The 25,444-nt window shown below is 38.7% G+C and overlaps 2 protein-coding genes across 3 annotated transcripts in view; both read left to right on the top strand.

The window, feature by feature from the left end:
- The window catches only part of GCC2 (GRIP and coiled-coil domain containing 2), a 28,481-nt gene extending 9,317 nt beyond the window's left edge, over positions 1 to 19,164 (top strand). The window contains exons 7-23 of one of the 2 annotated variants that reach the window (XM_040584643.1): positions 510 to 579; positions 1,241 to 1,341; positions 1,422 to 1,520; positions 2,800 to 2,919; positions 4,349 to 4,513; positions 4,890 to 4,994; positions 5,561 to 5,723; positions 6,257 to 6,357; positions 6,483 to 6,560; positions 7,219 to 7,356; positions 9,362 to 9,483; positions 10,758 to 10,934; positions 12,375 to 12,592; positions 13,989 to 14,183; positions 14,977 to 15,119; positions 16,019 to 16,220; positions 17,327 to 19,164. In XM_040584643.1, the coding sequence (XP_040440577.1) occupies positions 510 to 579; positions 1,241 to 1,341; positions 1,422 to 1,520; positions 2,800 to 2,919; positions 4,349 to 4,513; positions 4,890 to 4,994; positions 5,561 to 5,723; positions 6,257 to 6,357; positions 6,483 to 6,560; positions 7,219 to 7,356; positions 9,362 to 9,483; positions 10,758 to 10,934; positions 12,375 to 12,592; positions 13,989 to 14,183; positions 14,977 to 15,119; positions 16,019 to 16,220; positions 17,327 to 17,397 (2,268 nt within the window). In that variant the 3' untranslated portion in view covers positions 17,398 to 19,164. The remainder of the gene's footprint in view (positions 1 to 509; positions 580 to 1,240; positions 1,342 to 1,421; positions 1,521 to 2,799; positions 2,920 to 4,348; positions 4,514 to 4,889; positions 4,995 to 5,560; positions 5,724 to 6,256; positions 6,358 to 6,482; positions 6,561 to 7,218; positions 7,357 to 9,361; positions 9,484 to 10,757; positions 10,935 to 12,374; positions 12,593 to 13,988; positions 14,184 to 14,976; positions 15,120 to 16,018; positions 16,221 to 17,326) is intronic. The other variant, XM_040584644.1, reaches the window with a different exon arrangement.
- Positions 19,165 to 25,284: 6,120 nt separating this feature from the next.
- Positions 25,285 to 25,444, top strand: part of LIMS1 (LIM zinc finger domain containing 1) — a 76,386-nt gene continuing 76,226 nt past the window's right edge. The window contains exon 1 of the mRNA XM_040584639.1: positions 25,285 to 25,426. Coding sequence (XP_040440573.1) covers positions 25,380 to 25,426 — 47 coding nt within the window. The 5' untranslated portion in view covers positions 25,285 to 25,379. The remainder of the gene's footprint in view (positions 25,427 to 25,444) is intronic.

Genomic DNA, 25,444 nt, shown 5'->3' with positions numbered 1-25,444 from the left:
CCCCCCCCCCGAAAGAAACAATGAAACAAACCCAATCATAATGCTATTTTGACAAAAGTTGCTTGTACTTGAACCTCTCTTCCTACCAATACCCCTCAAAGTGATCATTTAACTAGATGGACTAACTGACCTCATAATCTTTTACCTCTTGATTTTCTATGGCTCCATCTCAAACAAAAATACTGCTTGATCTGCATTAACTACTCCTAACTTCAGGTCCTGGGAACTGGTAATTATGTAAAACCGACAGCTGTAGAATTAATGGTCTCCCGTCTTTTGTCCTCGGGCAGGATGGAAAGCAGCTGTTAAAAGGTTGGAATGTTTTCTTTTCAACATAAGTATGTTTTCCAGTTACCAGAGGGTTACGAAATTGCATGTAAGGACTTTCTTGGTAGTAAGAAGTAGACACAGTCCAGCTGTAGCTGAAACTTCTGATGGCTTCTTAGGGGAAAACCAGATATCACAAATAATTTTTTGTAATACTACTTGTATCTTTGTTTATAATACAGAATTTGATGGAGGCAGAGACTGCGAAAGCTCATCAACAGTCTGCAGTAGCAGAGCTTCAAGAAAAAATTGGTATCTTTCTTGCTGTTCTCTTTTACGTAAACAGTTTGGGTTTTTGTAGTTGTTAGTTTTTCTTTCACTTCATAGTTTTCCTGTATTTCCTGCAAGCCAGGGAAGGTGGGGAAGTAGATGCCAATGCAGCTTCCTACAATATTCCTTCCATTAGGGATTTAGAATACATCTTAAGTTGGTTATCATTTGATATTTTTTAAGCTTTTTTTCTTCCTGTGTACATTTGTAGTGGATTTCATCTTTATTTTTTTTAAATATGGGAAAAATTGTGTCAATAAGAATCCCTAAGACTGCCAAGAGGAGAGGAAAACAACATTTTGCCAAAACTACTATTACCTTATTGCAGTTATCCCAACACATTAGAAGGAAAGTGGTTTTGAGTTGTTAGAACTGTATGTAGGAGTAGACAGGAATATGGCTGTTAACTGTGATGGAAGCCTCTGAAACAGGGAAGGATTGACCCTAAGCCGTCTGTGTGGCTGGATGTTTTAGCTTCACATAAAATTTAAATGCTTAATTGAATGAAACATTTTAAAGTCTCCCCCTGCTTTCTGTTTTGTTTTCTTTTACAGTCATGCTTGTATTTGTGTTCTAATTGAAATGCATTTCAGTTCTTGGGGGAGAGGTGAGGCATATTTTTTCACTTTCTTACTTATTTTAGGAAGACTGGAAAAAGAATCTGCAGAAAAAGGAGAGAAGCTAAATAAAATTAAGGTTGTTGCTGTGAAAGCAAAGAAAGAATTGGATGCCAGCCGAAGAGAGGTACCCTAACTGCTTGCTAATATATGGAATATTCTGCATGTGACGTTCTGTTTTAATGACACACAATTCTTTCTAATAAGACGCAGACTCTGAAAGAAGAGTTGGAGTTGGTTCGATCAGAAAAAGATCAGTTGTCTGCTTCAATGAAAGATGTCATTCAAGGAGCTGAAAGCTATAAGGTAAGAATAGTACTGTGTTTATGAGACAGTTAACTGTCAGAAAATACTTGGCTTTTGAAGCCTAGCCTAGATATGTATTGCTATTTACTTGCCAAAGTTTGGCAAAAGAAATTGTGTCAGTGCAGTTGAGTACCCAAATCAAGAGGTGTAAGGTTCTAGTAATGGAACTGTGCAGCTGCTGTCAGAAGGAAATAAGGCACTTCTTTTCTACTGGATGGTATTTTAAAACCTTTTGAATTTAGCATCATGCTTATCAAACAACGTGTTGCTGAGGGAAAGCATAAATCCTTATGAATTCTTTGAAGTACATTAAATTGCGGATCAGTTGGAAAGTCCTTAAGTGGTGAAGGCATAAACTAACAATTCCCTGGTAGTGAGTCCTCCTGGAGCATGTCTCAGCATGTGAATCAGAAGCTGGTGGCTGGGGACAGTCAGCATCGATTCACCAAGAATAAATTGTGTCTGTTTAATTTGATTGGCTGCCATGATAAAACGGTTGGAGGTGCGGATGAGAGGAGAACAGTGCATGTCACTTGACGTTAGGAAGGCTTTTGATGTTGTCTCACAGTACTCTCTCATTCATGCTAGGACATTACAATCTAAACGGGTAAAAAACTTAAAAAAATAAAAAAAACCTGGTTGCGTGGCTTGGCTCAGAGTAGCAGTGATTAATGGCTGGTACTAGATGCCAGTAACAAAGGGGACTATGCTGGGGCCTGTCCTGTAAAAATTAAGCAGTTACCTAGAGAAAATCATGGAGTACACCTTCATCAAGTTCTCAGATTATTCCTGATTGGGAATGGTCAATAGACTTGAGGGCAGGGCTTCCATTCAGAGAGACATAGACAGGTTTGAGGGGTGGGCTGACAGAAGCCTTCTGAAGTTCAGCAAAGACAGATGCTGATTTCTTTGTGTGGGAGAGAGTAACTCCGTGGTACAAGCTGGGGACCGTGGGGCTGCGGACAAAAATTACAGTTTTGAAAAAAAATTCAAGGATCACGATCTGATCTCGTTGCTGATCCTGCTTTAAGTGGGAGGTTGAATGTAGAACTCCTGAAGTCTCTTCCAACCCAAATTATTCTAGGACTTCATGAACTGAAAAAGGTTTCTCCCAAAGCCTGTAACGGAACAATAGCTTTGATTTCATTCTGGCAATTCTGAGGTTGCAATAAGATAACTCATATGCTGAAATACTAGGAGAGTAAGTGTCTGAGGTATAGAATGTGCTTATTGAATGTCTATTGTAAAAAATGACGGGTTTGTGTTTGGATGTGTTAAGAATCTTTTGATGGAATATGATAAGCAAGGAGAACAGCTGGATTCTGAAAAAAGCAGAGCGAATAGTCTTGAACGTCAGATAGATGACCTCACAAGACAGCTACAGGTGTCATCCCAGCAGGTCAGTAATGTATGTGTGTCTGATCTGTTGGTAATTACAGTAAAAATTATTTTGCCTATTGAGTCCAAATGTTACTCATCTGCTTGTTACTGTATATAGTTTCCTAATCTAAGTGCATTTGGGATGGTGACATGAAATTCAGGAGGATTTTTGTGATTTTGGGTTTTTTTTTCCCCTAACTTTTAATACCTTCATCTGTACTGTGATAAAATTAAATATATATAGAACAGCTGGCTTTCTCAATAGAAAGAATTTAATTTACCCTAGGTTAACTCACAGAAAAGAGCAGGTGATCACCTCTGGCTTGGTTTGGACATACGATTCTGCTGGATATTCCAGATACAAAACCAAACTTGCACTATTTCTCGCAATTTCACACATACAGTTCTCATGAAGTACAGTAGCCTTTAACTGTTAGATTTGAGTTTTTTCTGTTTCTTAGACAAAATTTCTTTTGTTATTTAATCAACAGTGTTCAAACTTACTAAATTATGGGCTTTTGCATCTTTCACAAGGATCAGATTTTAGGATGCATTGTAGACTACTGTAGTGGCATTTAGAAGATTCTAAGATGGTAATTAAGCAGCTGAGACATATTTTTGCAAAGCTAACTGCAGTGGGGTTTAGGATTTAAATGGAATTTATGATTTAAACTCCCAGACCCCGTATGTAGTTACACTGAAGATCCACCTAGGCCACCATTTTCTTATAAACAAAAGCCAGTATTGAATAGTTTAGGAAGAAATAACAAACAGAAGCATATATTTTTATGATTATGCGGGTATTGAATTTTTCAAGTTTGTTATGAAGTATTTTGTAAATGAAAACACTCTTTAGGTAATTGGCAGCTTCTTTCATTTATACTTTATTCTTAATCTGCATAATAGAGACTGAGATAAAACACTGAAGATGTCTGAATTAAATCTGTTAAAATAATTTCAAAAATAGGCCAGATACAGGAGACATTCTTACTATGTACTGATACGATTCATTGAAGACTTGATGATGCTGCAGTTAAAACTTTTTTAGGAATTAATGGTATGACCATTTATTTATAAAGACAACTGTATGTGAAGTGGGGCAATAAGTACTCGAACGTTGCATATTATTGTGGGAGGAAGGTGATTCTTGCAGAAAGCATAAACGTTGGGGTATTTTTTCAGATTTATTGTCATTCTAGTGTCTTACAGAAAGCTGGGCAAATGAACTCTGACCAAAATAATCAAATTGTGCTGGTGACTTTAATTTAGCCTGTTTCTTAATCTGGTTTAAAACAATTAAGATGGACAAGGCTCATCTGTAGCGGTGCTGTTTCAAGGGAGTTGCATAGAAATCAGTGTTTGTTTTTTAAATAGAGACAATATCTTACCAGTCAAAGATGCATGCAAATTCAGCTTATGTTTTTATCTTTCCATTATGATCATTTCAGCATGATCAGTTACACTCTGCTAATGAAGACCTTCTGGCTCGTGTTGAAACACTGCAATGTAATTCTAAGATGCTGGAAACTCAGATACTGGAGATGCAAAGAGCCAAGGCAAAGGCTGACAAAGAACTAGAAGCTGAAAAGCTTCTAAAAGAACAGAAAACAAAGGTAGTACTCTGTAGAGATGGCAAATGGGCTTAAGCATTATTTCACTGGATTTGACTTCTGTTAGACCTTTGTAAACTGTGGTTTTATAGAACAAGTTCCATACTTTATCTTCTTGTTATTTGACTTGGTCTTTTTTGAAGGCTTCGTCTGTTCATTGAAAGAACTTTGCAAGGCTTTCACTTCAAGTAGATCGGGGATTCTTACAGAATGTGAAAAACACTTCATAATCATCTGGGTTTTTCTTTGGTTCCCAGTGATTTCCTAAAAAATGAATCAGTTGTCTCTGTACAACCTAAGTGTGTGTGTGTAAGTGTAAATAGATGCTGACATCTGTTCTGAAATTGGACTGCTTAATTGAGAAGTATTTGAATTTCAGGAACATACTGGTGCTCTCCGAGAAATGGAGGAGCTTCAGATGCAACTTCAGAAGGAAAAGAAACATCTGCAGAAAACCATGCAAGAGCTAGAGTTGGCCAGAAAGGTAGAGCTGCTGTTCATGTTAATGTTTAATATAGATTTTGGCCCATCTTACTGTCTTGAATGCCTCCCTTTGTGTTCTGATGATTTTAAAGCCCAAGGTTTGTAAAAGGGAAAATGCGGGCTTTTACACCAGTTTTGTGTTCAGAGAGTTGATGTATACTTTTGGGTTTGGGGTTTTTTATCTTTCTTTGTTTTAGCCTGTTTGGGTTATGTGGCCTCTCATGAGTAGAAATAGGAATAGAATTTGGATGTCTGGAGTACTTGCATGGTGTGCTATTCAGAAGCTGCCCTTATTGTAAGGACTGAAAAATGATAGAAACTCATATATGCAAAATACACACTAGTAGAACTAGCAACAGGTTTTTCAAAGCTTCTGGTTCTTGTTTGAAAACAGATTATTTACTGAGGGCATGGACACTTTATGGATGGGTGTTACTTGTGAATATGGATATTTACAAAATGTTTGTTAGATGGGCAATATAGCTTTTTAATACAATTTTTTTAAAAATAAATTCTTAGCAGCCAAAGCAGATTGTAAGCTTTAACTTCATTGTGTGTAACTTGCAGGATGCTCAGAAAAGTACACTGATGGATATGGAAATAGCTGACTATGAAAGGCTAGTAAAAGAACTTAATCAGAAGATTACTGATAAAGACAACAGAATAGAAGATCTTGAGCAAGAGACAGGGATTCAGAAACAGAAGCAAGAGACCCTACAGGAAGAAATAAGTGAGTAAACTATAAACAGCAAGTAACTATGGTATAGTTGGTGATGGTAGAAAATGCAATTCAGAAACAACAACTCAGGCTGATGAGTGAGAGGGAATGCTAAACAGTTACATAGTCAAAATTACTTTTCCATAAATGAAACTTTACTAGGTTATCAGTCCCTTGATCTAGTGTTGCTCTAGTAAAAGCCAAACTGCCTGCCTAATAAGCTGTGTTTCTTTCCCTGGTTAAGTTACTCGTAAGTTCTGAAAGTCAGTGACTAATGGGGGTTTTCTACTACACTATAAAACTTTACTACTTAGCACGTGGTTAAACATTCCATTTCTTCCAGTCCTTGAGTGTAAGTCTTAAAATAATTTCATTTGTTTGAAGGTAGTTGTGATACTTGGAAATAGGATACTGCATTTTCTGTAGGATATGTGTTTGCAAATTTTGAAAAAGCTGTCAGAATTTGCTTAAATATTTTCCAGTATTTTTAAGGAAATACAGGAGGGGGAGTTTCATTTGCATGTAACTGCTATTTTCTGCATTAGAGTCACTTCAGTTAACTATGCAACAGGATGAGGAAAGAAATGCCAAGATAAAACAACTCCTGGTGAAAACCAAGAAAGAACTGGCAGATTCAAAACAAGCTGTAAGTCCAGATGTTAATGACTCTATTCCATTTCTAAACTAACTTTAAAAAAATGAGCTGGTAGCTGAATTATGAAGTTGCTGTGGTTTGGTGTTTTTAAATAACCAGATAATTTTATTGTGCAGGAAAATGACCATCTAATGTTGCAGGCATCATTACAAGGGGAACTGGAAGCCAGTCAACAACAAGTGGAAGCCTATAAGGCAAGAAACTTCACTTCTTTGTTAGTATAAGGTTTCTTATTTAAGTAGTAAGGGTTTGATTTCCACTGGGCAGATGGAATATAGGCTGAAGAATGAGAAGGTGTTGTTTTTACTAGAAGGATACTGTTTCTTTTTCTTAAATGAGTTTTGTCTGTTTGGTGCTGGTTTACCCTTTCTTGTTCCTCTTTCCCTTTTCACCAGAGAGGACTGTGTAGTTTGAAGCTTGTAACTGGGATATGGTTTAAAATATTTTCTTCAGAAATGGAAGTTGCTCAGTTTAAAAACAAAAGGATGTAACATTGTCAGCAAAAATCTTAAGTGTTGTCCATCTGTATAAATGTTGATGATTGGGCAGAATAGGAATTGAATATAATGAAAGTTAGCAGGGAAGTGAAGGGAGAGGGGTTGGCTTTCTTAAATGCTGCCACCCCACCACTGTAGTTTTATCTTGAATTCTCTCTTTAAACATCATAATTTTTGTAATGAGGTATGTGGTAACCCATGTCTATTTTCTATTCTGTTTTTATTGGATTTTAATTATATATTCACCAGTTCTGTGCAGGAATGCCTGTAGGAGAATCCTGTGTTCTCTGTAGCACATCCCTTGGAGACGGAAGAAAAAATTAGTCAGACTGAAGTGTTGAACTAACTTTTTCAGATTCAAGTGGCTGTACTAACATCAGAAAAGCATAAAGTTCAGGAACACCTGCGAACTTCTTCGGAGCAACACCAGCGTATGTTGAATGCCTACCAACAAAAAATTGCAACCCTGCAAGAAGAGTGCAGAGCAGCCCAGGTACTCTAGTGGAAGAAGTAATGTCAGAAGCTTTAAAAGGGAGATTTGCTGCACTCTGTCTGCTTCTCTAAAAGTATTTGCAGATCTTTCCCTCTTCTCTTTTTTTCTGTCAAGAACTGGGAATTACTCCAGTGCTTAATCTATTTGAGTGGTGGTATAGAGGGCAAGCCAGACTCTTGTCCTGGTTGTCATATATCACTGGTGGAACATCTGGACTGCGCTCCTGTATTTCCAGTAGGGAAAACCTTGTGGTGGTAGTCAGAGTTTATTTAAGACAATCAGCAAGTATACACTGCGGGGAACAGATGTCTTTAAAGAAAAGAGGAGAACAAACAAAAAAAATGCTGTTTCCTCCATATAAAACCAGTTAACGCAGATACCACTTTAAACAAAAAAAAATAAACCTGTGAAAAATACTTGCAAGCACCTTTTAATGTGCTGCTAATATGTGCAGCTTCTTCATTGGCAGCTGAGCTACGTGTGAAACTGACACTATTACTGAGGGTTTTGTTATTTCTAGGTTTTTGTCCATATGACACTGTCAGATGTTCCTGGAGTCTAGACTTTGCGTTGGAGACAGACAGATTCAGAATACAGTAGGACTGTTATGTTCAAACTATCTTCGTGGAGATTACTCTATGGCCCCTTTTGTTGATAGGCGTGCATCCTGCAGATAAGTAACAGCTGAATGCAGTATCTCAAAAAAAGGTCTACATTTTAAAAAGATGAACTGAAATGGACAAACTTTGTGGCTGCTGCTACCACAGGAAGCTTGCCTGAGTTGTACTGGTAGATATGGATCATGGTATTACAAATGTGGTCTTCATAACTGTGTACCTATTCATGGTGGCTTGCTCCTTGATGTTGTGAAACCCGTAAGGGTGTAGATCTTCCATGATGGCATGGCTTGAAGCTGTTGGAAGGTTAGCCTTCCTCTTTAGGTGCTCTACATCTAGAAAACAGATGTTATCACAAGGTTATGAACAAAGGAAAATTCTGTCTAAAGGAAAGGTGGACACAAAAACAGATGGTAGGTTAGAAGGCAGAAGTCATGCTGACGTTTAAGGCTGTGTACCTGAGGACTTAGGAATATTCTAGCTCACATAGTTTGATGAAGAAAAGAGAAGGATTAATTTAAAGAAAATGGCCACTAATGTTACAGGCTCCAGAAAAGCTGGAGGAGTGGCTTATCAGGGTCAGCACTGTGGAATTCCACTCACCAGTTCAGCTGAAGAAAAAATTTCCAAAATACTCATCTTGGATATGAGAACATTTTAGTTTTAGCGTCTCAAGGGTTACTAATGAATCCATGAGCTTTTCCTAATATCCAAGAATGAAAAACTGCACCTGTGTGTTCTTGGAGGTGTATACAACATGAGTACTTGAAGAATAGGAATTACTCTTGCTGTATAGTGTACAGTCAAGGATGAAGCTACTATGTTGTGAGGTAATTTTCTGTACATCCACAGAAACTTGTGTATCAGCTGAATTTAGAGGAGAAGACAGATCAAACACCCTAACAATCAACTAGAATATTGTATCTTGTGCTTATATAAATCCATTACAAGACGGATTTAACTCCTCAAAACCATGCAGAATTTCAAGGCATACTAGATTTTTGTCACCTGGGTAGCATAAAAGGAGAACAGAATGATCCCTTTTTTTTCCTTCACTTTTGCCTTCATTTAAAGCCGTTTGATAGAACCCCTTGCTTGTGAACCTCTGTTAATGCAATTTTTGAATTTGCAAGTACTCTTTCTTTAATACTGGGATGTTGCAAATCAGTGTCTCTCTTTTTAAGTTTTCTCTTTTTGTGATATTCAGTTACAGTCTAAAGAAACATGATCTTTATGGTAGTCACTATTTTAATTATCCATTTAAAAGAAGAAGATGCAACAGGTCGTTCTTTAATTTTTTTTCAATGTAAGATGCATTTCATGTTAGAGAAATAAGGGAGCAATAGTTAATAGCATAACTTACTAAGGGTTTGTTTTCTATGTGATAGGCTGAACAAGCATCTATTACATCTGAATTTGAGAGCTACAAAGTTCGTGTTCATAATGTTCTAAAACAGCAAAAGAATAAATCTGTTTCTCAGACAGAATCTGAGGGAGCCAAACACGAAAGGTAAAACTAAAATTTTTATATACATACAGAAAAATACTGACGCTTGAGTTACTGAACTTGCCTTTGCTAGTTGCTGATCAACAAGGGAGTTCCACTGTTTAGCCCTTCACTTCAATAAGGAAAATACCAGAAGGGAGACAGTTTGCTTGCCCAGTTACTTTGGGTTTAAAAAAAGAAATCAAACCAAACCCTCTTTATTTTCATAAACTTTATCTCAGCCTGTAATCTAACTGTGGCTCTGCCAATCTGAACAGAAGAAAGATCATCAATTTGTATCGTTTTTATAAGTTATTGGTAGCTGTCTTTGGTGACAGACTGGGTGTTTATGTGCAAGATGTCAGTTCATATGCAGAGCTTAGAACAGTGCATGCAATTGCGGCAGAAAATCCACCAGAGGGTGACCTGTGCTTTGTTAGAGTACTTGGGGGTTTATTGTTGGTTTGAGGGTTTTTAAATACATCTTAGCTTTTCCTTTCTTGGAAGGAAGCAAACTGCAAGAGTTCCATTTCTTTATCTCTCTTTTTTTGCAGAATTTTAAGTTCTGGTTTTGTTAGGTTTTTGTGAAAGAGGGTCACCATGGAAACAAAGTGGACAAGTAATTGAGCAATAAACAGATGATGTCGTTTTCAAAGAAATTATTTATAAGTGTCAACTCTAAGGATTAATGAGATATACAGTTCATGAGATAGTGGAGATGTATGTATATATTAATACAGAAAGTATAAAAGGAGAATGTGTGTGACTTAAGACTTTTTTTCTCCTAGTGTTTCTAATTTTGATTTATTTTTGACAAAGACAGTTTATCCGGGTTTAGGGATTGATGTTGCTTTCTATTGCTTTGCTTAAAATCTATTCCAGCCATTTGTCTGCTGTATTCAGTCTCATTGAATGATGTGCATTTAGAAAACAAACAAAAAAACCTCCACCACTTCTAAGAAGAAACTGTTTGCCACATCTGCGTCTCATACTGTTCCCCTGCCAGCTGGAAGTAGAAAATTGTATCAGTCACACTTTCTACCCCAATAATTATATTGCCAGCAGTTCAGGAAGAATATGATAAACCTATTTGTGCATACATTGAAACAGGATCAGAACTTTTCCTAATTGTTTCTGCTGCAGTTGCTTCTAAGATTATATTGGTCATAGTGCTGTATTGATTTAATTAATAAATAAGCAATTTGGAACAGCTATCCAAAGTGTTGTGGATATAATATAGGTTTTGAAATAATATAACTATTTTTAAATATATGTTGCTTATTTGTTTTTCTTCGTAGAGAACAGTTGGAAATGGTGATAGATCAACTTAAAGTTAAGCTGCAAGACGCTCAGCATAATTCACAGATAAATGCATCTGAACTCCAGGCATTGCAGTCTGAACATGACACCCTGCTGGAAAGACACAATAAGATGCTGCAAGAGACTGTTGCAAAAGAGGCAGAGCTCCGTGAAAAGTATGGGTTGCAGATAAATAGATATAAGTTCACACAAAATCAAATATCTATAAGGGCTGGGCATGTAGTTGCCTATAATTATACTTCCCAAAGAAAGGGCATAATTGTGGACAAAGTTAAAGGAATTTCCAAAAGGATTATTTGCTGTTTTTCTTGAGCCTTCAGAAGTTTCAGCAATGAAAATGAAGTAATAGCTGATCAGGGAATTTGAGATTTCTGAAAGCTTTTTACCTGTTAACTATCAGATTTAAAAATTAATGTTTTTTAAGTCCAGCACTCAGCACTACATTTGTGTTAGACTGCTCAACTAAATTTTACAGATGTTTCTTATTGGAAAAATAAGGTAGTTAAATGCACAGCAAACTATTTCACTGGCAAAATATCCAGTCCTGTGTCCACTAAGTGCCTTTCTTCCAGAAAGTATCGGGTTTTAACCTTAAGCTTGCCACAATCTTAATTTGCTAATTCTTTCAAAATGAATGCGATCTGTTTAACCTGTATCACTTCTTGAAAAGTCACTTGACTGCCTAATACTTGAGCTTTTCAGAAAAGGGTCTTTCCTTGTCTGGTCTTTTCTATCTAGGGTACAAAGAAGTTCACATGAAATATTTATTAGAAATTACATCTTAGTATTAGGAACTGTTGACTTCTTGTCACTTTCTTTGTACCGTTTTATCTGTTCCCGATAGCCATGTGATGATTCATTGTAACCAACTAAATTAAATCCTTCTGCATTTTTATGGAAACAACCCATATCACAGCAGGTTCCCTTTATGCTCAGAGAGACTTGCTACTATGGCTATATTTAAGTTTGTATGCTTATAAGGGCAAGTCCTATGTTTAGTTTTTGCACACGTGCATTTATTTGCATTATTCTGTCACGCTTCTGGAGTACCTCCAAAACAAGTACAGTTGATATTACTAATATTTTTCTGCTAACAACTACGCTCTTCTACCCTCTCTTGTACTCAAAGTTGAAGCTTAAAAAAAATTAAATTTGGCTTCTTAGAAGCAGGTTTTCAGAAGTCCTGCGTAAGTGTTTGGTAAATAAATGGTAAAGGAAGTAGAGTGTAAAGTAAGTGACATACCCTGTATGACACTATAAATAGTCATGTTGCAGTTCTAGAATTTAAGAATGTTTAGACCGCAGTGTCTTTTAATACCTTAATGTTTTCACAAAGATGTCTGAATTTACTGTTCTCTAACACAAGTGTTTATATAGCACAGTGCATTCATATGATAAGTAGTAAGTAACTTTTTCAATCTTCGATTTTCCCCGTAAAAAGAGGAACTTAAATGGAAAAAAGTTGCACAGTAATTCTAAAATTATCATCTAAATGAAAACTGAAAACTCCTTTAAACTCTAGAAAGTTTGAAATTTAAAATGACAAAACTAAAATGATGACATTTGCTGTTCATTCATGTATACGCTGTTTTCAGGCTCTGCACAATACAATCTGAGAACATGGTCATGAAAGCAGAGCATGCCCAGACTGTGAGTCAGCTGACAGCCCAGAATGAAGCTCTCCGGAACAATTTCAGAGATCAAGTCAGGAACCTGCAAGAAGAGCACAGGAAGACAGTAGAGACTCTTCAGCAGCAACTCTCCAGAGTAGAAGCTCAGTTCTTCCAACTCAAGAGTGAACCAAGCACTAGAGGTAACTTTCAGTCATAATACCAGGTTTTCTTGGGTTAGATACAAATTTGTGTACCTGAGTCTGAATCTAAAACATTGTTGTGCTGTGTGGTTCTGTAATACACCAGAAACTTTTTCTGGAGAATCTGCAACATGTCGTATCAATCCACCCACCAAGTAAGGAACGTATCTTTGTTATTACTGTCCCTTCATAATCTTAGGGTACTTGAATTCATCCAGAGGAGGGCAACAAGCAAAGGGCTCGAAGGAATATCCTGTGAGGAGCAGCTAAGGACTCTGGGTTTGTCTAGGTTGGGGAAAAAGAGTCTGAGGCGTGACCTCATTGGTTCTCCACATGGAGAGGGAGGCGCTGAGCATTTCTCCCTGGTCGTCTTCCTGCTACCCACATGTGGGAATGGTTCCAAGCTTTGCCAGGGAGGTTTAGACTGGACACCGGGAAGCATTTCTTTACTGAGCAGGTGGTCAAACCGTGGAACAGGCTTCCTAGAGAGGTGGTCAATGTCCCAGGCCTGTCAGTGTTTAAGAGGCAGTTGGACAGTGCCCTTAATAACATGCTTTAACTTTTTGGTCAGCCCTGAATTAGTTAAGCAGTTGAACTAGATGGTCGTTCTGGGTCCCTTTCAATTGGAACTATTCCACTCTGTTGTAGAATTTGCATCACTTGTTACCTCTTCTGCAGTATGTGCATTGTCAAACAGATGGAGGGAAATTGCTTTGTAAATATTAGGTCTTCTTCCTACCAGTTTGTCTCAGATTTTGAAGCATCCTGGACCTCCACTTCAAGTATGAGGGGATACAGCTAAAGAAAAGCATATTGAAAGCAGTTTTAACAATGTTTATTATTGGTATATTTGCTATTTGATCCCTCTTCTAATTTATGGGTTTACTGTGTTCAAGCTCAAGTGCTATTTTTGTATCTGTAAAGTTACTAATTAAGATGTAGTTGGACATTTGCCAAGCACCAGTAACAATTTAAGAAGTTACTGTTTCCGTCTGTTAGTGAAGCAGAAGGATAGTGCACACAGTATTAGAACAGTTTGCACCTTCCACAGGACTGGTTGAAAGAAGGCCAATTCTGTTTGGCATTCAACATTTGACACCTTCATCACAGCTACAGCAAGAGTTGCATGAAGGTTTCATAGTCACCAAAATAAAAATTGCCAATCAAGTTTGGATTTAGAAACAGGCTTTGGTTCAATGGTCATTTGGAGGTGAAAGGCTGTATTTTCTATTATAAATTTTATATGTGTATCTGGCTTTCTCAGTTTTCTTCACCTTTCATCCTCCTGCTTTTTGAAGATTGCTTTATGTATTTCCTTCCAATCTGATACAGTCACACCTATGAAATAGCTCTATCAGTTTCATTCTGATGATGGACATCAGTAAGTATCTTTCAGGTCCAACTGTTTCAAATCCAGCAACGAAGAACTTAAGAGAACGGCAAAACACTGACCTTCCTGTTCTCGATGTGCACACTGTAGCTAGGGAAGAGGGAGAAGGCATGGAAACAACAGACACAGAGTCTGTTTCTTCAGCCAGCACCTATGTACCATCCTTGGAACAACTTCTAAACTCCCCAGAAGCAAACCTTGGTAGGTAAAACATCTGACTTCTTGAAGCACTTGCCTTCGTAAGTTGCAGAAGTTTGTGCCCTCAAAATATGAGGAACATAGTGTTTTCATGCTTTTAGGTGCAAGACACAAGATTACATGTGCCACTGAGTTTATACTATCCTGAATTTCTGTATTTTTTTCCTTTAGTAATGACTAAGAATAAAACATTGCAACAGGTTTTAATGATTTTAAAATGTCATATTTGTGAATTTCTAAAGGGAAAAGACTGGAAGAGCAAGTCAGTGAATAGTTACAGAACTTGTGTTCTGGACTAGTCTCTACAAGAGGCAATTAGGTGCCAGTTTATAAATGAAAGGGATAAAATGGCTGTTCATCTTATTGTGGCCTATTAGAACAGGAATTTATTGATAGTTTTACTAGGAAAATGAAAGCCAGCATGAAGCACAGTGTTCTAAGAGTCCCCTAAGAGATGGTCGCATCTAATCATGCTTTAAGAGTCTACTGAACACTTTGTGGAGGACTCTTGGAAATCATCTATGAATAGGAAACAAGGGGTAAATTAAAACATGTATCTTGATGCACATAGAACTGATTTGCCAATCCTCTTCTAATATATCTATATCTATATATATATAAAAATAGACGGCAAAACAAGCATACAGCAGCAGCAATGATGCCTATTAATTTTGCAGTCTGACTTTGCATGGATTTTGTTTCTGAGAAGCTACAACCTTACCATTAGGACTTGACTATTGTATAAAGTAGATGCAAGTGCTTTTTCCTTCTCTCTGTTTTCTTTTCCAATTAAATGCAGAACCGTCTCAGTGGCAAACAGAACTTAGCAAGGATGAACTGATTCAGAAACTAAACACAACAGCGAAGAGTGCTGAGCACTTGAATGAATTGCTTCGTGAATCAGAAGCAACCAATGCAATCCTAATGGAACAGATAAAGGTTAGCAGACATGCAGGAAATGTGGGGACAGCTCTAATTTCTGTGATCTGTTTCTTAGACAAAATGTTTACCACCATATGATCTGTGTCTTAGACAAAATGTTTAACACCGAATATGTTTCAGAAAATCCCAATATATAAAAATCTGGTGATGCCAAACAATTTTAGAAGGGCTTTTATTCCACAAGACTAATTAACACTTCCAGAGTTGACGTCATGTTTTTGAGGGGTTTTCCCCATAATTTCTAGTCAAGGGTGAGTGGAGTAGAAGCTTGCTACAAAAAAAAAACAAAAAACCACCACCACCCTCAAGAGTTTGCAAGTTTAATGTTTAGTGAAGTGCCTTTACTGTTTTCACGTAGATGAAAGCAGTAGATCCCAAGGGAAGCATTGTCTGCTTTCTTTTCCTGTAACCCCTTTTAGCTGTCTTAAGTTAAATGATACTTGTTTAGAGATACAGGTACTAATAGAGTTTGATTTGATTGTACCTCCCGAGTTTTCTGAAGATGTTTTTTGAAGTTAACATACTCTTTAAGCATGCTAAGGTCTCTTTTATAAAATGTTTCTTAATGAATGATAATATTGTTAAATCTTTGATCCGCATTGCTTATTTAACTGTTCAACCCTTCATCACTAAAATTGAATAGTCTGTACTGTATATCATTATAACTACTGCACAGATTTTATCAAAAGAGGTTATTTTTGATTAATAAGAAGTTGTTTCTGGACAGCATTATCATGTGTCCGATTTTCACTGCATTTTTGTCCAGAATAAGTTGCACACATTGTTCTTTTTGAAGGAAGCTGTATACTTAGCTTTTTAGCTCTTCAAAAGACCTTGGTTCAATTGCACATTATATGAAGAAAAGAATATTGCGTATTTTTTTCCCTCATCTGCAGCTTCTTAAGAGTGAAATAAGAAGATTGGAAAGAAATCAAGAGAGAGAAAAGTCTGTGGCTAATTTAGAATACTTGAAGAATGTTCTATTGCAGTTCATATTTCTAAAACCAGGAAGTGAGAGAGAAAGGCTGCTCCCAGTAATAGACACCATGTTGCAGCTCAGCCCTGAAGAGAAGGGGAAGCTAACTGCAATTGCCCAAGGTAGGTGGCGTTGCAAAAAAAGAAAAGTGGAAATAAAGGCAACTGAAGTTCCTTACTTTCTTTTACGTAGCCCTTTGAGGAGGAACAAAACTTAGCAGCATAATGCCAGTCAGCTAGCAGTGAAACCATTTTGCTCTGTTGGGAAGTTACTATTCTGTTTTCAGAAAACAGAACAAATACCCAAAAATATAAATAAAATTAAGTTAAAATATAATTTCTTCTGAAATGTACGTTTTAGGAAGACGATAGTAAGTTGTAGGACTTTAATGTGCTTTTGTTTTGAGTGAAGAGTTCTGTCAAATTGACCTTAAAGGTTAATATAAATGAATTACTTTCTTGGCAGGTGTTCTAAAAAGATAATTAAAAGTGGCCCTTTCAAGGCAGTACTGCAGATCTAATATTAGTTCCAGTATATTAACTTTAAAATTATCTCCAAGAAGATAGGTGCTTTTTGTTTAAGAAATAAAGGAACTAGTGAAGGAATGAAAAAGAGTTAAGCCTTTGCAAGAAATTAACCCAAGAGCTGACTGTATAATAATGTTCTGGCTCTGCTTCAGATACTGTTTGTCCCCTTAAAAACACTTTTTGATTGTCATTTCTCAATAACAACTTGTAGCTTCTTGTACTTCATTAGCAAGTAACCTATACTTCGTTTTAAAATCAATATGAAGAGCAAGTACCGTATGTATATGTAAGTACTTAAAACTTACGAACAAGATCACATGAATAAGTGAAGTGGCAAAATACTGTATTTCATGATAGGCTTTGTGTTTGGAAAGATGTGCTGTAAATTAAGTCCATAGAATTTTGATGATGTTTTGGTAGTCTAACAAACACTGATTGGATTTTTCTGAAGAAAGGTGATAGATGGCCTCTTCAAAACATCCTTAAGTACCCCCGAAGTAAAGTCAATTTGGTGATAAAATCCATGAACATTTCTATGGCAGCCCAAGAGTAAGCGTTGAATGTTACCTCCTCAACAAGTTTACGATGGCAGCATTTGAAAAAGAGCAGAGGCAAAGGGCGAAAAAAGGTCACATACATTAGACATTGCGTCATTTAGTTAATAACCTTAGTTTAAACTGTGTTTTTTCTTCTTCCTCCAGGTGAGGAAGAGAGTTCCTCACGGCCCTCTGGGTGGGCCTCATACCTTCACAGCTGGTCGGGACTTCGATGAGACAGTGGGAACACTCAACTTTTAAACACATTCCACAGTGGCAAAATAGAAATCTTAATGTAGAACAACAATCTGTTGGTGTTATAGCACTGAACTACAGGGTTTTATTTCTGTGTGTTATTTTCAGCTTTTGGGGCTCTTCTAAGAAAGAAGCCTGCAGTAGCTCTGACAGACTGTTGTATATTATGCTCTGACAGCAGTTCAACTATTTCTCTTGTAAATGTTAAAGCTGATGATCAGTAGTATAATGAGAAATGACAAATTAATTGCAAATTGCTTGGAAACGTAATTTGATGAACCTGTCTGTGATGGCGCTTTTGAATAACTGGAATAACTAGACTTCAGACTTAAAGCATTTTAAAGTGTTTACAGTTTCTTTAACGTATTTTTTTCAGCTCGCTCATCTGTATTGTTAGTGTTATTCTCTGCATGTTGAAGAAATTAAAATTATTTCCTCTCTGCTGATGCTTACAAAATGTAAGATCATTGGGAAACAGAAATGGCATTTTCTGCTTTGACTTGACTAAATTTTTAGTCTTGGTTATATTTATTTCTTTCTGCAAAAGCTTGATTGAAAATATGAAGGCAGCGGTCCACAAAGTATAGACGGTGCCTAAAACTGTATGAAACACGATGCTGGGCACATGTAGAGTATGGTACTGTTGTAAAGATTAACGGCATCTATGGAAGTCTTGGGATAGTACTCCAAGAATCGGAGGTCATAAGTGAGCTGAAGCTTTGGGAGAAAGGGCCGAAGCTGTGGCTTTTTAACCTGAGGCTGGAAGTTTGTGTTCAAGACCAGGAAGGAATGTTTCATTACTGTAGTGATGTCTGTACTTAGTAGAAGCAGTATTTTCATCTGACTTAGTCATATTGAAGACACTAAAGGAAGAATCTGAGTCCATAGGTCAAACTCCTAAAAATAACTTCTGAGAGAAAAGGATGGAGCTTTTGTCAGTAGATGCATCTTTTAAATATTCTAAAGACTGAAGTTGTTATACCCTTCTCTCTCTTCTCTGTGTTTGCACACATCATTTGCACAAATCTTTTGCACAGATGAGATAATCTGTGTTCCAGGTTATTCAACAGAATGTTTCTTTTTCTTCAAGAAATATAAATATCTGCCATAGAATTACTACTTCTGTTATCAGCACAGCATGTTTGTTTAGCTTCAGTCTTGTTTTCCCCTTTATCCACCTTGCTGCATTTCACCATTTCACCATCTTAATTTTTTTGAAAGTAATTAAAATACATACACATGTGTTTAAACCCTGCTTAACCTTTCAGCCAGGGTCTTTCCATCCCTTTCACTCATATTTTCATGCTGTCTGTGCTGTTTTACAGAGGAACATGCCCTGGTATACATACCAATACTAAACAATATTCTTCCTTTCCTATCTATCTTTAGGTGAAGTTGTGGAGGTATACTTCAAAATTCTCCTTAGTGTGTACTAAGTGGCTTTGAAGGCAGCTTAACCACCAGTGCTTCATTTGGCTTATGTTATGCCTTGGCTTCACCCAGTGCACAATTACTTCCTCAACCAACTGCTAGTTCTACTATTACTGGTACTGTGAAAATACCTCCCTTAGGAGCCTTGCAAAGAGTAGCTACCACCCACAAGCTGAGAAACCAAATGTATGAAGAGGTAAAAGTATATTTGTTGTAGTAATTTCAGAATTGCTAGTCTGAATAGATGTTTTGGTTGGAAATATCTTTGATGGCCTTTTCGTGTGGCCATCAGTTCAATAAAATTCAACTTTACCCAACAGAGTGCCTTTCTTTTTTCCTTGAATGTCTGTTTCTACTTGAGAAAATGCTGGTCAGGTGCAAGGTAGAAAACAAGGGGATGTTTACAGTAGCATTAAAGAGAAGATTTTGTGCATCTGGTTTAGTAGCTACTGTCTTTTCTTTGGGGTACAGTTAACAGTGATGGATACTTCTGGATGAATGGAAAAGAAATTTCTGTGGGTTTTTTCAATTTTTTTTTTTTTTAAGGGTTCATTTAAAGTACTTTGTTAATAAATTGTCACCAACAATCTGACAATATCTGACATGGAGAAGAGGGATGCAGAAGGTATTAATGTGCTTGTTGGAAGGATTGCACTTAGTATTTTAACTTTAAATATTAGACACCTTATAAATCAGCACTCCTTCCTAATGTCAGCCTTAAAGTGGACTTAACGACCTCTTCCCTACTTCCCTGTGATATTTTTTTCTGTATCTGCGGTTGTCCTAGTGTAAAGATAGATGCTCTGTGGATGAAGAGGTGAGGTGGTTGGTTGGATTGAAGTGAGAGCTTGGTGTGTTTATCTTCTTGCCATCCATTTTATGTTAGGCTATGTTTATTATACAAATATGGGGTCAGAGAGGGGATCATAAAGAGTGAAAAGAAGTTGACATAACAAATGGATGTAAGACAGTCAAATAAGAAAGCCTGATAATAAAAAGTTGACTTCCAACAGCTTTCATATAAATGTATATATGGTATATATGCTTAGTGGAAGAGAAATAACAATGTGATTACTTTTCAAACTGAATTTGATCTAAAATTTATCATACTGTCTTGCAAGGATGAGAAGGTGTGTGTTAGGTTCAAGAGCTTTCTTCCTGTCCCGTGTACCTCAGGCTCATCCTGAAGATCAAGGCTGGATTGAATAATGAAGACTAAAGATAGTAAAATGGAAAAATGCACATCAGTTATTGCTCCAGCAATTCAATCCACTTTTGTATTAGTAAATAATTTATTCTTTTTGCTGTCAGCTGACTGCCTGTAGGCGTCTTAAGACTCCAAGGTAAAGGTAATCAGTGTAAAAAGAAATGTGCTATTTTGGGCATGGGCACAGTCCCAGTCCTCTTATGATGGCCTTTGAAAGTGTTTTAAATTGATAAACTAGACTATGGGTAGCAGCTGTACACGAGTATAGGATCTGAGGGGGGGTTATCATTCTATTGCTTGAAAATCAAAGCTTGTTCTGAGAACTTTCAGACCATTTCTGGAGCAGAGGTACCTATTTGTTCTTGGAACTCTTGCAAAGTGTTTAACATAGGAAAATGGCTTACAGTATTTTGGGTTGGAACTTGGTGTCATCCCCCATCCTTTAGCCATCCCAAGATATTTGACTTCTGTGCTGCTTGACTTGAGCTACATTTCCTCTGTTTGGAGTACCTCTGAACACTGGCAGTAGCAAAACCATCCAAATAACTTTACAAAATAATAAACAGGTATTATAACTAGTTGCATCAAATTGTTGTCATCAAGCAATGACTTTTTTTTTTTTTTAAGCAATGGTGATACTGCTGATCTTGCAATATCTAGAAATGCTTGTGCTAAAATATGGTCCATATGTGGTAGAGAAGAATGGATTTGTCAGCAGGATTTGCCATCAGATTTGTTCCCTACATCTGCAGTTGAACAGTGATGACTGAAAAACTATTTCTGATGGGTAGGTTAGGCATTTGGAGTGGCTCAGGGAGAAGCTTATTTTTTTATGATAGGTGGAGCATAATCAGAATAGCCTGATAAACAGAAAGGATAACTGTATATTAACTCTTTTCATAGCTTAATCTATTGATGTAGACTAAGCTTTCAGTCTGAATAGAGACCCTGAGCTTTTTTTAAAGTATCCCACTAAACGTTGCTGTGGACAAATTTCCATATTATGCAAGTGGCGTACAAGCCTCAAAAACATGAGAGCAATACCATGATTTCCAAAAGTCATTAAGTTACTTTTTAAAGTACCTGTTTTGTGGTGCTGCCATAAGCTTTTTCTTTAGCTCTTGGTCTGTCTGTCTGTCCAATTACTGACCTTGTCATGGAAGCAGAAATTTATACAGCTAAATATGGAATTTTTATGATCAGTTTTGCAGGGGTTTGAGACTGATCTATAAAAGCCACCTCCCTGTTATTGCACAATCTCCTTCCATCTTCCAAGAATAGGTGAAACCAAATATACTAGGCATGTCTAAAATGCATGAAGCAGAAATTTGCCTTTGCTTTTATAAGGATGTCAGAATAATCACTACAATAAGTTTTAGTGTTCTGAGTAAACTACATACTATTTTTATGTATTTTTATGGCAATCAAATGGTGATCAAAGATTATTTTTGCAATTGAGTTGTGAAGTTATTAATGCAGAGCAAGAATGTGAAATAATTGGTGAATTCATTGATTCATTTTTGCTAGAAATGGTTAAGCTGGACACCTTGTGTTCAAAAATCATTCATACTTAAATCGTCAAAGTTCCCTTTACTGTGCTTTAATTTTATAGCTTTGGAGGTACAAGATGAAGAACATGAACACAGTTTAAAGCTGAAATCCAGTGATTATATTAAGGTAAACAACCATGGGATTGCTGTGTTAACAGGCACAGGAGTCAATGACAACATAAGGAAGAATATACCATCTGCAGTTGCATGAAGTTCTGGGAGAAAGCAAAAGCTAGAGCAAATAGTTGTAAGTTACTTACTGAAGTCTCTTCACATGACTATGGGAAAATTTTACAACTGTTTTTGAAATTAGAACTTCATGTACAAATGCTGAAATTTGTGATCAGAGACAGGCAGTCAAATTCTTTCAACAAGTAGCTGCCTTCTCATCTGTCTCCCCAATAACCCTTTCTACCTACAATAATGGTATTGTTTGGTGTCAGCAAAGCTGATATGTATAGATCTGAACAGGTAAATATTCTGTCTTGTCACTTCTGCCACTGCCAGCCACGGTACATTATGTTGGCATTTCAACAGTGGTGGAAGACTAAAAGTGCTCTGGAAACAGAGTATCAAAAACATATGTCTACCTAAAACTGGTTTTCACGCTAATCTAGCGGTGGGGGGAGATTACATTTGTGATTAATATGCTGGTCTGGAGACGTGGAGTCCAAGGTCCCGGTCTTGACACATGCTTCCTTTGTGAATTTAATTTCAATTTCTCTGTTTCTGTTTCCTCACTTGTTTGCTGAGGATAATGGCACTTCTCCTCCTGAAGCCAAGTGCATTAGCAGTAGGATGTTTAACTTTGTGATGGTTTTGTAAAGATGAATAAGTAGGCAGATTACCATATTTTTTAAAAACTGCATAGGAAGAAAATGGTTGTAGCTTGTCATTATACTGGACTGGAAGGCATGACCTTTTTTCTTCTAAGTTTGCAGTGTGTGTTTGTGCCTCCTGTTATAAATTATTTGCCTAAGTATTCTGGGCTGAATTTTACAAGTTTATTAGAATGTCAGCATGCTCTAATACTATGTAATGGGGAATTATTAACAATTAAGAATTATTACAGTAAGACACAGCAAAAATTTAAATCAGACCCCAAAGCTAAGGCACAAACTTGCTACAAAGTGCAGAGCCTAGGGAGGCAAAATGTGAAACTGAATTCCTGGCTTGGTACAGCATTTGCGAAAGCTGCTAGGACTTAGCATTTGGCATAAGTACATGTTTGGGGGAGGCTCTCCCACTCTGTATGAATGCCTTTGCTACTTTTGAGATTATATTGCTAGCGAACTAGGCTCTAGGGATGTTGTCCTTAAAAGCATGGGAAAACTGCACATGGTGCAATTCACTTGCCATTAAATCTATTAATGTGCTCTCTAAAGGGAGGACCCTAACGGCTGCTCTTGCTGGCTGGTGCCACCTGTTAATTATTTCCAGAATTTACTGGTTGTTTGGAGTTTGCTGCCCTGGTAGCTGCATGTCTGCCCAGCCACCTCCCCCTGTTTCAGGCTATGCTGGCTGGAAGTGCTGCGCTTCATCTGGGGCTTAGCAGGCAGGGACAACTGCCATGTATGGCCCCCCAGGAGGAGGGAGAGGCCCTGAAATCCTTGCAGACAAACTGAGGTTAATTGAAGACATTCATGAAGCTGCCTACAAGTAATGGCAGACTGCCCAAAGTTGATTAGAAAAAAACAAAAGACTACTATTACCTTCAGCTGGCACAGAATGAGTACTTAGATGATACAAGGAAGCTCTGCTGACAGACGCATTAAAATGAGTGGATATTTTGGTTTTGGGGTGGGGGTTTGGGGTTTTTTGGGGGGTAGGGGTGGTGTGGTCCTGTTTTGGTCTTTTTAACAGTATCACAGGATTGCTGAGGTTGGCAGGCATCTCTGGAGGTCACTTGTCCAACCTCACAGCTCAAGCGGGCCCACTGAGAGCAAGTTGCCCAGGACCATGTCCAAACTGCTTTTCAGTATCTCCAAGGACAGAGACTCCACAACCTCCCTGGGCAACCGGTGCCAGCGCTGGGTCACCCTCACAGTGAAAGTGTTTCCTGATGTTCAGAGGGAGCCTCCTGTGTTTCAGTTTATTCCCACCATCTCTGGTTCTGTCACTCGGCACCACTGAAAAGCGCCTGGCTTCATCCTCTTTGCACCCTCCCTTTTCAGGTATTTCTGAAAATCAGTAATATCCCCCAGACCCTTCTCTTGTCCATGTTGCACAGTCCCAGCTCTCTCAGCCTGTCCTCATAGAAGAGATGCTCCAGTCCCCTAACCATATTTGTGGCCCTTTGTTAGGACTGTCCAGTATGGCCATGTGTCTCCTACTGGGGACTCAGCCCTCTGGTGTGGCCTCACCAGTGCTGAGTAGAAGGGAAGGATCACCTCCCCCTCTTCTGGCTTACCATCCCCTCGGTTTTTCAAGCATATACTTTATTTTCCTCGTTGTGCAGAAATGTATTCCCTGTGATGCTAAAATGTTGTTACAGTTGGGTTCCTAAACTTGGCAAGCAAAACTGAAGTCTGCCAAGGAGCAAGCAAACAAACAAAAATCCAGCAGGCAGGGTGGTGTTTCTTTGTTTTTAGAGTTGTAGTTCCTTCTAGAGCTATGCTGGTAGCACAGTCATCAAGTGTCTTTTGTGACTTATAGCCCTGAGAATTTACATTCTTTTCCTGGTCTTAATGGATACTGAGGTAGCTGTACGCCATGTACATGTATTTCAAATTACTCTTTCTGATGCATGTTCACTTGTACCTGCCTATGCTGTTTTTTCCTGGGTTTAACATATTCCCTGAGCATGCCATCTTCTTGGAGCCATAGAGACTTCCTTAATCCTGGCAGTCAAACATCTGCATTTCTCTTTTTCACCACGCCGCTCCCTTGTTCTGTTATTAAGGATGGCAATGGGGTGGTGACAGGGGGTAGCTTAACAATCCTGCCTGTTCTGTAATGCTGTTTTGGTTTGCCCGTGTCTCCGAAGCTTGCATGGTTTTGCTTCTCCCCCAGTGAAGCGGGGCCTCTGCCCTCCGTTTTGGCAGCACTAGTGTCGAAGGTTACTTATTTGTATTTATTTTCTAAAAAAGGCAGCTGAACCTGGGCAAGGGGCTAGCCTTTTCCCACACAACTGCTTGTCGGTGCCGTTACATTATTAAATAACGTCGATTAAAGCTGGAATCGTGGTCCAGCAAACACTCGCCTGAACGTATTTGGCACCTTAAGGCGAGGCGACAGCTCTCTTGAGAGAAACACCACCGTTCTGCGCAACCACGTGTCAGAAATAGTAAAAATACTTGGAATTGTTTTGACAGGAGTTTTCTGTTCTGGAAGGAAACCAGCACCGGGCGCCCGACCGGCAGCTGCTTCAGGTGAGGCGGCGGGGCGCTGCAGCCCGGCCCCCGCGCGGTGCCTCGGAGTGCCGGTACGGGGCGGGGGTCACCCGGTGCCACGGGCTCGGCCCGACTGACCGCCCCCGGCCCGCCGTGACGCGGCTGGGGCCAGCAGCGCGACCCGGCCCCCCGGCGCCCGGCGGCGGCTGCGCTCCCCTCACCGGCCGCGGGAGCGGAGGGCGCCGCTCCCGCCTGTCCGCGCGGCCCGGGGCGGGGCCTGCCCGCAGCACACGGCAGCGGCAGCAGCGCGGGCGGAGCGCGCCCCCCGGCGGCGGCGGCGGGCGGGTGCGGGCGGTGCTGCCGCCCAGCGCCATTACCGCCGCCCGGCGTGGCTCCTCCCGGCGGCGGCGGGCGCTCCGCGGGAGCAGAAGCGCCCCGGCGGGATGCTGGGGGTGGCGGCGGCGGCGGCGGGGGGGATGACCTGTAACAGGTAGGAGAGGCGCGGGGG

Source organism: Falco naumanni, chromosome 2, assembly GCF_017639655.2.
Source record: "Falco naumanni isolate bFalNau1 chromosome 2, bFalNau1.pat, whole genome shotgun sequence".
NCBI lineage: Eukaryota > Metazoa > Chordata > Aves > Falconiformes > Falconidae > Falco > Falco naumanni.
This window is presented reverse-complemented; position numbering and strand designations above follow the sequence as displayed.